The following is a 13,191-nucleotide window of genomic DNA, read 5'->3' on the forward strand; positions in this document are numbered from 1 at the left end:
AATGCTTCAGCAGTTGGCCAACCTTCTCATTTTTGACATGTAGCAGCCCGATCGAGCTTATAGTAAGGTACCCACCCATCATCAGTCTAGCAGACTTACAACTGAGAATTGGACTTCCATCAGCCCTGAACTAGTATAGTCAACCCAGTGGATGACACGCAATTATTTCGTGATAAGCCCAAATGGACCGCACACTAATTGTGATATAGCTCGATCATCGACTGACGTGTACCTGTATCCGTAGCTCCCATGATATGATGCCGTGTCCCCAGCAACTCGCTCTCGCTAGTGCATTTCAGACTCGATCGAGACACACTACTACTACTACTGTTAATCTGACGGCAGCGGCGTGAGCCCTCACGGCTCACACGCGCACGCAGCAGGGCCCTTGCTTGCCCGCCCGCGCGCCATTAGAGGCGCGGGGGTGTCGCTGTACATCACTTAATCAGCAGCGACTCCGATCCGTCGTCATCTGCACAGCTGCTGCCGGTTGCCGATCGAGCTCGATCAGGACACACGGACCAACCTGGCGTACGCCCCCCTGATGACTCGGACATGTATATGCATACAGCTGGTCCAGGAATGATCCCAGGAAACATGCAACATGCGTGCTGTGCTGCCCACTGCTGCTGCTGCGTATAATCCGCCAATCCGGTCCAGCTGAAGAGAGGCACGGTTACGGCATCCAGATGGAGAGATGTTTCGTCGTCTGGTTGCGTAACTGGAGAAATAAAGATTCAGAGAGAGGAACTCAAATCTGAGAAGGATGTGATGACCCAGGGACGACGTCCAATTGATGAATGGGCCCTTCACCCTTTTGTGCTCTTCCGTCGTCGTGTCCTTGGCGAGCTGTATCATGTTTCTTGATTTCTCTAATCCCTGTGAGCAATAATCCTAATTATGACATTTCGCTCACAGACATAACCAGCATCACCAAGAAAAAGCAGTGCCGTACTACTGTCGTTTCTGATGTTCATATCAATGGCACGGGCGCACGGCTCACGCTCTGTTCTAAATTATAAAATATTTAATAGATATGTAGTTTGGGGCTCTTGCGTTTGTACCCTTGTTTTGTATTAAAATTGTGATTTTGTCTCTATTTTTTTTTACTTTGTGAATTTACCCCTACTGTGCCATTCACGAAGCACCAGTTGCCCCTGCTCCGTCATCCACCCCTAACGGTGTTAACTTTTGTACCAAAGGACAAATATGCCCCTATGATTTTTCACTCCGTCTCGCTCTGCGTCTCCCAGCCCGACATAGGGGGCGGTGGCGGTGGCAGCCGCACTCTTTCCCCCTCCCTCCCCCTCCCTCTCCTTCTCCAGCCCAGCGGCGCCTCACCACTCCCCTCCCAGCGGCGTTCCTCCCCCCGACAGCGCGGTGGCTGGAGCTCGCGGCGGCGCGGTGGCTGGAGCTCGTGGTGGCGCGTCAGTGGTGGCTGTGTTGGCTCGGAGGTGGCTGGGACCTAGATGGGAGGCAGGCACCTCCATCCATGGCTTCCGAGAGGCAGAGAAAGTAGAACGGCGGCGTGCTCTGGTGGTGACGGCGGAGAAAGGCCGGGGCGGCAGTATCTCCGGTGGCGGCGGGTCAGGGCGCGGGCGGTCTTCAGCATGGCGCCGACGGCGTTGGGCTCTGGCGCGGTGGGCGGCGACCCTGGGTCTTGGCGCGGCGGTCTTGGAGCGGTGGAGCAAGGCGCCAACGGCATACGCCTTCAGCAAGAGCGGAGGGGAGCTTAGAGCGAGTGCTCGGCGTCCTGTGTTGCGGAGGAGGCCGCCGTCGCCACCATTGCCGACCCGAGGTCGAGCTCGTCGATCTCCGCATACACAGCACCTCTCGCCTCCCCGTCTCCTCCGTTGGCGCCGCAAGGACCCGTCGCGGCCGCCTATCGGCTCGGATTCGCGAGCAAGAGCTCCCTGCTCGGCCATGGCATTTGAACGGTGCGGGACAAGCAGCGGCGGCGGGAGCTCCCTGCTCGGCCATGGCGTTCGCGGCCGCGCTCATGGACAAAGGGCGAGGGAGCGGGCTGAGGCCTGAGGGCACCGCTGGGGTCGAGCCGATGGAGCCGGAGCTCGCCGGAGCTGTCCACGTCGAGGTCAGGCACCACCGCCAACACAGCCACCACCGAGCCGCCTGCACAACGACCCGCGAACACCGCCACCACCGAGACGCCTGCAGCCACCACCGAGCGTCACAGCCACCACCGAGCCGCCTGCAACCACCACCGTCCCCCGCACAACGCGGCCCGCGGCTGGGACCGGCCGACGCCCTGCGATGCTTGCTAAGCCGACACCGACCACTCCGGAGGAGAAGCGTGCACGCCCGCTCGATCTATCCCCGACCCGTGTGGTTTGCTTGTGGCTGGACGAGCAGGAGGTTGAAGATAAGATGAGGGGCAACATGGTCTTTTTGCCTCTGTTTGCAGGGATTTTGATTTTTTTTTAATTCATTTATTCTATGTCCATCTAACAGACATCCAAACCAGGGGCAAACGGATGGTTCGTTTTAAAATAATAGGGGCAAAATCACAAAGTTGAAAAAACAAGGGTAAAATCATAATTGGACTGCTGGATAGGGGCAAGAACACCATTTTCCCTAATTTGTATTATGTATTTGCATATATATTATGTCTAGATACATAGTAAACTGATATATCTAAAAAAATGTCAAAACGTCTTATCCGTGCGGTGCTGGCGCCGTCGATTTTTCTCCTTCTAGTTCAGCTCAAATCAGGTCTTTCATGTTTCGATCTAGGCTCGTGGCCTTTCGCGCCACAACATCTTTGGTCGATGTCTCTCTTGGGTTCCCTTCACGAGTCTCTTTCAAAGATTGCATGAGCCTGACCTCAGGGCTGGTCCCAAGTTGCAAGTGCTTTGGGGTGTGCCTTTCCAGTTCGAGGGCCCATAGCCAGCGACCTGACTATGTGTAAAGGCAACTGTAGGGTTTTATGATCTATTGGTTTGGCAGTCTTTCTTGATCTGCCATTAGACCTCTTCTGTTGGAGCCTAAATAATGGTGGTCTTGGTGGTCCCGGTGGCTAGTGGGCGGTAGTTGTAGGAATGGTGGTGGCTTTTACGTTTGTTCATTGCCCATCCTCGACATCGGTGACACCACCACTCTCCTTGTTGGAGGCATCTCCCACCTCCAAAAATGACACAAAAATCTAAGTCATGATACAGTATTTTTCTCTCACAATAAAACATCATCAGTCGGTTTATCAGTCGTAGAAACCATCAGCCGAACATGCTTTTGTGCCTACGTTCTGCCGAGATGATTGTTTCTCATTGTCAAATTTTATAATACAACTGCTCTATGTTAAAACTGGTGGAGTGGATAATCACTCTCTCTCCCTCCGACATATACACCTTGTCGAACTCGGCTAGTAAACAGCCTAACATTGTTAGATTTGTTTGGGTCGCAAATCACAACCAGAGCTTTTTGGGTTCTGTTCTTCTTATGGTTGGTTAGCTTTTTCAGTTGATTCTTTCCTATCACCACACCTATATAAGTATATATATCTTTGCTACACATTTTCTCATTGCCCACTTGTCATAGACACGTAAAGTCGCCTAGTTCTGTTCCCCTAATCTCTAGCCACGGCAATGGAATCATGTGGCTCGCCACATCAAAAGTTCCAAACACAGCAGTCCAATGCCATATCCGTCTGATCGAGGTACAGTTGGCCGTACGCAAAAAGTCTCCATGGAAGCTATGGCCCCCTTTAGATCCAAAATTTTTTGGATTTTGGCTACTGTAGCACTTTCGTTTGTATTTGGTAATTAGTGTCTAATTATGGACTAATTAGGTTCAAAAGTTTCGTCTCGCGATTTCTCACCCAACTGTGCAATTAGTTTTTTTTCGTCTACATTTAGTACTCCATGCATGTGCCGCAAGGTTCGATGTGACGGGTACTGCGCAAAATTTTTTGGAATCTAAGGCCTTGTTTAGATGCCATCCAAATTCAAAGTTTTTTCACTCTCTCCATCACATCAATTTTTAGCCGCTTGCATGGAGTATTAAATGTAGATAAAAAAATAACTAATTACACAGTTTAGTTGGAAATCACGAGATGAATCTTTTGAGCCTAGTTGGTCCACGATTGGACAATATTTGCCAAATAAGACGAAAGTGGTACTATTCATCGGGTTCAAAAAATTTGCAAAGTGAACAAGACCTAAACAGGCCCTAACAAGTCCAGAATCCAAACCTGACGTCTGACGACAGGGCATGGCCGGGCGGACGGCAGCGGCAAAGCTCTTCGCTCCCACGGCGGCGTCCCCATTCCAAACAAGCGGAGCGATCGGCACATGGCCGCGCGCGGGGTTCTCGGGAGTGGACAAGCAGGACATGACTCAGCACCAGTCGATCGCCAATTCGCCATGCCGATCCGTCCCGCGTCGCGTTCAGAGTCTAGGGCCTTTTGGCACGGATTATGTTGGTTTCGGCTTTATCTATTTTACGTAAATCGAGGTACTATAACGTAAAGCCGTTTTGTAAGTCGGGGTTAAAATGAACTAGAAGCCAAAAAAAAATCAGTTTTTCTGGTTTCACCGGCTTTGTCTTCACCGGTGAAGCTGTTTTAGATGAGCCGTGCCAAAAGAGGCTTTAGAAGCAATCGAAGCCACGGCTACGGCAACGGTCGCGCAGGGCTGGTTTGGTGGCCGCGCCTGGGCTTACAGGCAGGTAGTTAGCATTTTTTTTTCCGACGTGGAGAGAAGAAGAGAGCAAGAGAGAAGAGAAGCTGGGCTCTTATTCCAGCAGGTATGAAAGCATAGATGTTTGTGGACCTAAACTATAGCGTATGTGTATGACTTGCTCTTATAACTTTTCTTATAACTTTGACTTGTAGCTTTATTAACCTTGTAAGCATAGCGGTGGCGCGTGCAGATCCCACATCCCACCAGTAGGTGAGCTGTAGTCCGCCGGGAGCAGTGGCGCGCTGGTATGATGCAGTCGTGCTGCAGATGCGATGAGCAGCCCTCGCGTCGTCGCTCTCCCGGCCCGGGGCCGGGGCTTCCGTCACCGGCATGTTCCTCCGCGCGCTCCGGAGGAGACAAACCGGTCCGGAGACGGAGGTGCCAATTGACACAGTGCATGGGGAGAGCGATCCCCGCAACAGCCAGAGATTCCCTTCCCTGATTTTGTCAGGGCGGTTTAGGCTATATTTAGTTCGCGAAATTTAGAAATTTGGCTACGGTAACACTTTTGTTTTTATTTGACAATTAGTGTTCAATCATGGACTAATTAGGTTCAAAACGTTTGTCTCGTGATTTTTAACCAAACTGTGTAATTAGTTTTTTTTCGTCTACATTTAATGCTCCATGCACGTATCGTAAGATTTGATGTAATGACTACTGTAGCATTTTTGGGGAAACTTTTTTAGAACTAAACATCGCCTTAATTAGAAAATGTGCAGGGTGAACACTGGTGCGCTACAGTGCGCAAATAAATGGCTTTGGCTGGCCGTTTGGCGCAAGCGCGCGCCAATATGGACGCATATGGATGGGCAGGAGCGCGTAGACACGGTCTATGCTAAGGGTGGATGATAGTTACATTACATGATGAGCAGCACAGACGATGGAGATTAGTTGTTTATATCCCATACTATCACCATGTTCGCTTAATCGTTTTTGTGGCTTATAAACCAGTTGATACTGTTTTGTGGTGAGAGAAAAACACTGTATCATAGCTGATAAGCATGGCTAGCGAACATGATACGCTGGAATGGGTCCGACGTGCAGAAATTATATTGAATATCCCAGCGATTGACAGTGGATGTTTAGCAACAACGGGCACGGCAATTCAAGTGTCATCGATCGACCTCTCTGAGCACTAACAATATCACCAGCGAATCCCCAATAAGAATTTTGTTAAGCTAAACATTTTTTCTCGGTCGTCGTCAGTGAACTGGGGCCTCCAAGAAGACCAATGATCATTTAGACCTATATACAAGTAAAACAACCTCTGTAGAGTCTGTACACTGAAATGCGTAGATGCCGCTTTCAGCTGAGCTGAACCTCTGAACACAACCGTAGTCCTTTGAAAAAATAAGATGGGCTTTGCTAATTCCTATGCTACTCCAACTGATGAATAAATCTCCAGGCTGTTTGTCAAGAATACTCTGTGTTACTCGACTGAAACGGCCAATTCTAGCCAATGAATTGTTATGGGCTGACTATTGTTTCCAGCTACGAATGAATAAAAGAATCTTTAGTGGTATGAAAGAGTGGTTCCGGGAATTAGGCAGGCCTAGCACATGTGACCGAAGACATTTCTTGAAGATCCTGAAGACAAATAGGAAACCAAAAACGAATTAGCGGTCTAAAGGTTAGCTACAGAATGTAGTTCAGGTATATACCAATTATATTATAATGATACCTCTTGACCGGCGTTTCCCTTCCATTGCTTCTTTGTTTTCATGACAGCTCAGGCACAGGAAAGGACCCTGCCAACCTTGTAGTTTTTCATGTTGCAATGGGTTAGCATGCACTGAAATTCCCTCTCCAGATTTCAACCGTACCAGACAAACTGCACAACTGGAGGGTGCAAAAATTTTATCTAGTGTATATCCGGTAGTTAGCCTGCAGGTAGTGAATGAATCCTTGACGTTAATGACCAGGGATTTGCTAGCTTCTCATGTTGAGTGTAACTTCTAATGTTGCAAAATATCTTTTGACTATCCTGAAACTACTTAACATATTACTTCAAACTCATACAAGAATCAAATTCACCAAAAGGTTGCAAGGTGAGCTTCAGTGCTATATACAGTGAAAGCAAAGCTGGAAACATCGAGATTTCAACTTCTTTATTTTGTCAGTATAAGTGGTAAATAATTGAATTACATTATCTGAAAATTAGTATGTATTGATGGTTTGAGGACAGCACCATGTACAATAATCAGAAGAAAGAAGAGGATCCAAGGTTGTAGGTGTCGGGGAAGGATTCAGCAGATGAGCAAACAATCCTGACCATTAGCATATATGGAAACAAAAATGGCTGTGGCTGATACCATCAAGCAGCATGCCAACTCATTTTCTGTATCCAATAATTACTAGTACAAGTCCTAAGATCCTTTAGCAGACAGCAAAATCTGACAATCTAATGGAGTACCATAGCAATTGTACCAGTCACCAGCTGAGTGTGCATAAGCTAAATATGTCTCTTTCATTGCCATAAACATAAGGACGCAGTCATAGTAACCAGATCTACTCTACATTGATGTAGCGGTACACATAAGGACATCTCCATCAAAATTTATATTGATGCTTAGCACTCCAATGATTTCAAGTTGACATTTCTACTTATCCAGCCTTTCAAAAACAAGGATAACTCTACTATATTTTTATGCAATGTTGTTACTTTTTTATAGCTATATATACATGAGGTCAAACTACAATACAAGTGAAAAGGTGAAACAGAAAATTGTTAAGCTCGTTATATATTACCTTTTAGAAAGCATCGGAGAGCCATCTTCAAATATTTCTTCCACCACATCCGGTTCAGCATATTCTGATCTATTTGTTTTGAAGGGAACATCTAGAGATCTTCTGCGAAACATATTGTTGAATGCAATCCTGCCGGATCTCTTAGGAGGACTCGGGGCTATATTTTCTGGTGGTAGAATGTCAATTACGATGCAAGTAGTATCATCCCTGATTCCTCGAGGCCGGGTTGCTTCCTGAAGAAAAAAATAACGAACCAAGCATCACAGATTGTTGAGATTAATCAAAGAAATAATATGACTTTTAAGGAAAATGCATGTGCGTTAATTACATTAACAATTCGATGGGCAGCTACATCTGATGAGAACCCACGGGAACAGTCAAGAGCCATTTCACAAGTCAAATCATCCCATACACCATCGCTTGCAATGATAATTCTGCCTCCAGCATTAGAAAGCTGATACATAAAGAACAACATCACAGGGGTCATGAATAGTGGTCATGATTAAATTCACGATTCTAGAACTAAAAAATTGCTGTTTAATTATATACATGACATGATGACGCCATCTTGAAGGGGAGACTTAATAATTTGGTATCTAACCGTGAATGGACATATATAATGGCACATGCAATGTTTGGAAGCTGTAGGTGTAGAGCAGAATTTTCAGGTGAACAAACCTTCACTTGCTTAACATGAGGAACAGCAATGATGCATTCACCAACATCAAGATCCCCTATGGATCTAGATAAACACAAGCCACCTGGCCAACATCTTAGAGGACCAACCTGAAATGTCAAAAGGGTAAACCTATTTACTCCAATGTACTTTATATAATATACAAACAAAACAAGGAGACCAAACTATACCAGGAGGGCAATAAAATGGATTAAACACAAATGATAATTGCATTAGAGACAGATGAATTTGCAGTGTCTGAAATAAGATAAAGGTTGCTCACTTGCACTAATTAAAGTCACAGATTGAAACTATAGTGAGTCGAAAAAAAAAGATTGAAACTATAGTACAGTATTTTTTCAAACGAAAAACAGAATTAATACTTTGGGTCAAACAATTAGCAAATACCAAAGATAGTGGCAGTCATATCACGAAATAAACAAAAAAATTGAAATGGTTCGGTGCAAAATATAAACTACCATAGGACTGAAACACACTGCACAAGCTTTTAATTTCTACCATAATTTAAGATACCATTTGGTGTACACTTGAACACAGCAAATTCAATAATATAATCATGGAGTTACAGTTAACTGCTGAAATTGGGAATCATCACCATGGTAGGTTATACGCCAAACATACACAAAAATCCATTCAGGAGCACACATGGTTAAGGGTGAGACAGAGACAAACCTCTGGACCACCGACAATGTCCATTTTCCCAACTTTGCTCCCACATGCTGTCACGCGCTTGACCCTGAAAATTAGGAAGATTATAAACATCGAACAATTCTTAATAATAAATATATAACATTAGGAGCAAAACTTACTCATCTGGGTTGGAGTCAAAGCGATGATCAGCTGATAAAAAGTAGATTGAGCCATCGGCAGATTCTAGTATGCAACGTGAATCACCGACAGATGCCACAGTCACAACCCACTCGTCTATTATCACAAATGTCACAGTTGTGCCAGAAGTTTCAGCTGAAATAGTAAAGAAAATGTCTCAGAAACATTTGAAAAAGGAAAAGCAGTTACCATAGGGAATTCTGGACTATAAACAAAGCTCTCATATGTTCTATTCCCACGGGAAAAGAGAAACTGACAAATAGTACACTTGTGCATTGCATAGGCTTTATTGAGAAAGAAAGAAAGAAATCATGTGTCTGCCTAAGCAATATATGCCTTTTTAATTAAGGACTAAATAATTCTATGAAACGTGCCTTTAGTATTATTAAATACACTAAGCTGAATATACCATGTTTGCTTATGCTGAAATTTGGCTTATGCTGAAATGTTGGCTCAAGCGGGTAGGACTTACTTACCCACTGCCTGGAAATCTTTATCGGTCTTGACGAACGCTGCAACAAGCGCACGTGGGAGCACGGCAAGCCACTCCTCTCTGCAGAAACATGTAGGAATGGCACGCAAGACGTTGTTCAACAGATTCTCCCTTGCGTATATGGCAGCTCCTGATCCGTTGTGCCCATCGAAAAGCTATCAATCAACAAAGCACAATTGGCAATCATCAGATGGCTATCAGAAGAAGAAAAAAATACAGTCATCAGCGGTGTACCATCATCAAGCTATCGCCAAAATAGAGCAAGAGAGAACTCTGATATGTTTTTTCATAACATCGCATAATTAAGATACGATGCTTAGGATCAAATCAAAGGTAAAAAAAAGTTTTAACAGTCGTCATGCTTCCACCATGCATGCACTGCCCTATGCGCACACAGGGGGGAAAAAACGAACAACTATTTCTCTCTTTCTTGATGACTAAAAAGACGAATAAACTCTGCCAACCAGAAAAGGCGAAAAGCAAGCGCGTAGTGGCGGCCACGTAAAAGGCGGATGCCCAAAACCCCACGACCGACTCCACTCCAGTAGGCGAGGACGCGATCTCTACTTCCCAGAATCTGCTGGACATGGACAGAGAGCAATGTGGGTTACCGCGAAGACGGAGAAGGAGGTGGACGGGTCCCCGGGGATGCGCTGGCTGGCGTCGGCGCGGAGCAGCGTGAAGTCCTCGCCCTTGCGGCTGCGGTTGGCCTCCCCGCACAGCACGTCCGGCCGCTCCATCCGCTCCTTGGTCACCTCCCGCCGCAGCAGCACTCCCAAAGGCACCGTCCCCGGCGACAACGCCGCCGGCGCCGCCGCCATCGCCATCGGTCGCGGGGGCTTCCCTCTCAAAACCCTCGGCCCTCGTCCTCAGATGACCCGGGGCCGGGAGGACTCTGCTTTCAGACGGCTAGCGACTCCCTGCCGCGGCGTACGCAAGCGCCCCCTGAGAATGAAGAAGAGATCACGCAGCGAAAAAGGTCCCCGCGGGTTATGGTGTAGCGGGAGGGAGTACGCGATCGTGGTCGCCACGCGGTGCGTGAGCCAAACCACCAGCTTGATTGGGAGAGACGACGAGGTCAGGGTGTTTTTTAGGACTTTTGTTGGAGGGCAAAACGGAGAGATCGCTCGATCGGCGCAGCCGTTCCGATCGATTTTTATCGGCACGGCCACGCAATGCAGTTTGGATTCGATTCGAAACGGCTCGTCTGCGTGGTCTGGTCGCTTCCGACTCCGTTTCCCTCTCTCGCGCTCGGTGGACGTCCGCCCCTACACGTGCCAGGTAAATTTCCAATTGAAAAAAGCCGCTGCGTCTGAGAACCCGAGAAGGCCGGCTTTGTTCATGGCTGCTACGCCCAGGTCGTGTTTGACGGGGTCAGGCGTACGCGGACGTAGCAGGTGGCTGCCTTGTCAGGTGGATGTGGTTGTGGAGCTGGTGTGCATTGTGAGGCGTTAAAAAAATGCAACAAGTCCCCGTCTCCGTTCTGAGGAAGCTAAGTCCAAGAACGGCGGCCAGGCCCATTGCCGTCCAGCGCGTTTGGTGTCTTTTACAAAATAAACTTGTTAGAAGAAAGACACTTTAGATTTTATCCACATGTCATGTTAGCAAAGTTAGATCAAATACATATATTAGATCTAAGAAGAAGATGTTTTTTTTTTATTTCTTCTATTACCTTCCAGGAGGTAATGTGTGCTAGATGATGATATCCAGCTCAATAGTCCATGGTTAGTTTAGAGTACCGTATAGCAAAGCCCATAGTCACTGCGGTTTTTGTAACTGCCTCAAACGAAAAGTCACGGTTAATCGTGGTCTTAACTGAGGCGGTTGCCCTGTCCACCTCGGTTAATCTAATAAAAAAGAAAAAAGAAAAAGAAAACCCGTGGATAAGCCCGCTGAGCCCATCCACGCGCCGCCACGACCGCAGCTCGCCAAATCTACGTGCCGTCGCAGCCGCTCGCCGGATCCGGGCACCCTCTCGCAGGGGAAGGCAGAGGGAGGGCAGATCCGCCTCCGGGGAGCTGCTGCAGGGCCCTCGCCGCCAAATCCGCCGCCGGGGAGCTGGTGCAGGGCCCTCGTCGTCGATCTGCGAGGGAGGGAGGGTGAGGACGGATCCGCCCTAGATCTAAGAGGAGAGAGAGTGAGGGGCATACCTCATCGTCGATCTACACCGCCATTGTCCGCACCCGCGCCCTAGCCACCACCACCCCGCGCTCGCGACCTAGCTACCACCACCGCACGGTGCCCGTGCCTCCCACGAGCGAGGCCACCTTTGCCCCGTGCACGCCACCGTGGGGGCACCGGGAGGGGAAGGGGGTGCCAGGAGGGGAGGGGGTGCGTCAGGTGTCGGTAGTGAGGAAGAGAGAGGGAGACCGGAGAGACGAGAAAGGAGCGCGTCGGGCATCGAGAGCGAGGGAGGAGGGAGCTGAGGGTAAAAAAACCGCGCGCGCGCGCTCAGAACTGGGCCTTTTTGGCTAGTGGGCTGGGCCTGATTTACTGAGGTGGGCTTTTATAATGTGACCGCCTCGGTTAATGTATTAACTGAGGCGGTTGCGTTAGAAAAACTGCCTCGGTTAATAAAACCGAGGCGGTCGCGTTAGGTTGCCTGCCTCGGTAAATCGATTTTGCGATGCGGTTGACTATGACCGCCTCAGTTAATAAAAAATGACCGCGAGGCGGTTTAAAACCCCACCCGCCTCAAAGCCCAATTTCAAAACGTCTCGTAAAATCTTTTGTGTAGCAGTGAGTCTAACCATTAAATCAAAGAAAGATGCTACTGTTTGGCAGCTGTTTTGTGCTCTGCTGGCAGAAGCTACCTGTGACTTTTTTTTATATAATAAGTATCTATATTAGACTGTCTCCAATAAGGAATTCATATGGGCACCCAAACCCAAAATAGGTAGTAAGAGACCTAAAATTAGCCTCCAACAGAGTACCTATACGCGAGACCTATTTTGAGTTGTCTGAGAAGCACAGACCAAATATGAGCATCCTCTCTCCTGGAAACCCATTTGCAGAAATGATTCTCTTTTGGGTCTTGTTTTTGAAGAACATGCTAAATAGGTATTAAACCTTTTGCCTGTAGCGCTACCCAAAGAACGAATGAGTCTTGTATTTTTTGTGTTGTTGTTGGAGATAGCCTTACTAGATAAGCAAAACATACAAAGGCGCATACAAATACATGTACATACTTAGAGGATACAAAGACAGTTGTCCCGACAAACTTGCACGGAAGGCCCTAAAGAAAACAAAAATAACAAAAAAGCCTCAAGCCACCGTGCAAACCATACACGCCAGAGAACTCCACCGCCGGCCATCGCCATCGCAAAAAGTTTCCAAACCATCCCGGATCTTAAGAAGCCCCATCGCAAAGAAGCTTTGAAACGAGTCGCAGTAGACACCCATCTCCATGGATGGGCTGAAGCCAACGCTAAAGATGTATCGGCCGGGGATGCACCCCGAGCTCCTCAGACCATGGATCAAAACTCGCCATCGACAGTTGTCGAGGGAAGCTCGAGCTCGATCGCAACGCCCACAACCATCGTTGCATCCTTGACGTAGAGCGCCGGCGGCACCGCCGCCTCTCCGAAACGACGAGACATCAAACTACGCGGACTCCTTATTCCAGTGTCACTTGCGACCGCAACAACGCATACAAAGCTAGCATCCCCAGGGATGCAGTAGTGCCTCATGCCATCGTCGTCCGCCAAAGTTAGGGAAGCCGTCGAGGATGT

The 13,191-nt window shown here is 47.8% G+C and overlaps 1 protein-coding gene across 1 annotated transcript; it reads right to left on the reverse strand.

The window, feature by feature from the left end:
* Positions 1–5,773: 5,773 nt before the first annotated feature.
* Positions 5,774–10,680, reverse strand: LOC136551925 (probable protein phosphatase 2C 69). Its single transcript, XM_066543454.1, has 9 exons — positions 10,072–10,680; positions 9,444–9,615; positions 8,949–9,102; positions 8,812–8,875; positions 8,121–8,228; positions 7,771–7,896; positions 7,443–7,675; positions 6,376–6,578; positions 5,774–6,281 (listed from the first exon to the last, which is right to left on the reverse strand). The coding sequence occupies exons 1-9, from the start codon at positions 10,285–10,287 to the stop codon at positions 6,247–6,249; spliced, it is 1,311 nt and encodes a 436-aa protein (XP_066399551.1). The 5' UTR covers positions 10,288–10,680; the 3' UTR covers positions 5,774–6,246.
* Between the last annotated feature and the right edge of the window lie 2,511 nt (positions 10,681–13,191).

This window comes from Miscanthus floridulus, chromosome 4, assembly GCF_019320115.1.
Source record: "Miscanthus floridulus cultivar M001 chromosome 4, ASM1932011v1, whole genome shotgun sequence".
Taxonomy (NCBI): domain Eukaryota; kingdom Viridiplantae; phylum Streptophyta; class Magnoliopsida; order Poales; family Poaceae; genus Miscanthus; species Miscanthus floridulus.

Excerpts from the sequence above, each read along its gene's own strand:
- LOC136551925 (XM_066543454.1), bottom strand. The coding sequence starts at position 10,287 with ATGGCGATGGCGGCGGCGCCGGCGGCGTTGTCGCCGGGGACGGTGCCT. Across the intron at positions 9,616-10,071 it reads CCTCCTTCTCCGTCTTCGCG|CTTTTCGATGGGCACAACGG; the intron begins GTAACCCACATT and ends GTTGATTGATAG. Across the intron at positions 7,676-7,770 it reads CTGCCCATCGAATTGTTAAT|GAAGCAACCCGGCCTCGAGG; the intron begins GTAATTAACGCA and ends TTTTTTCTTCAG.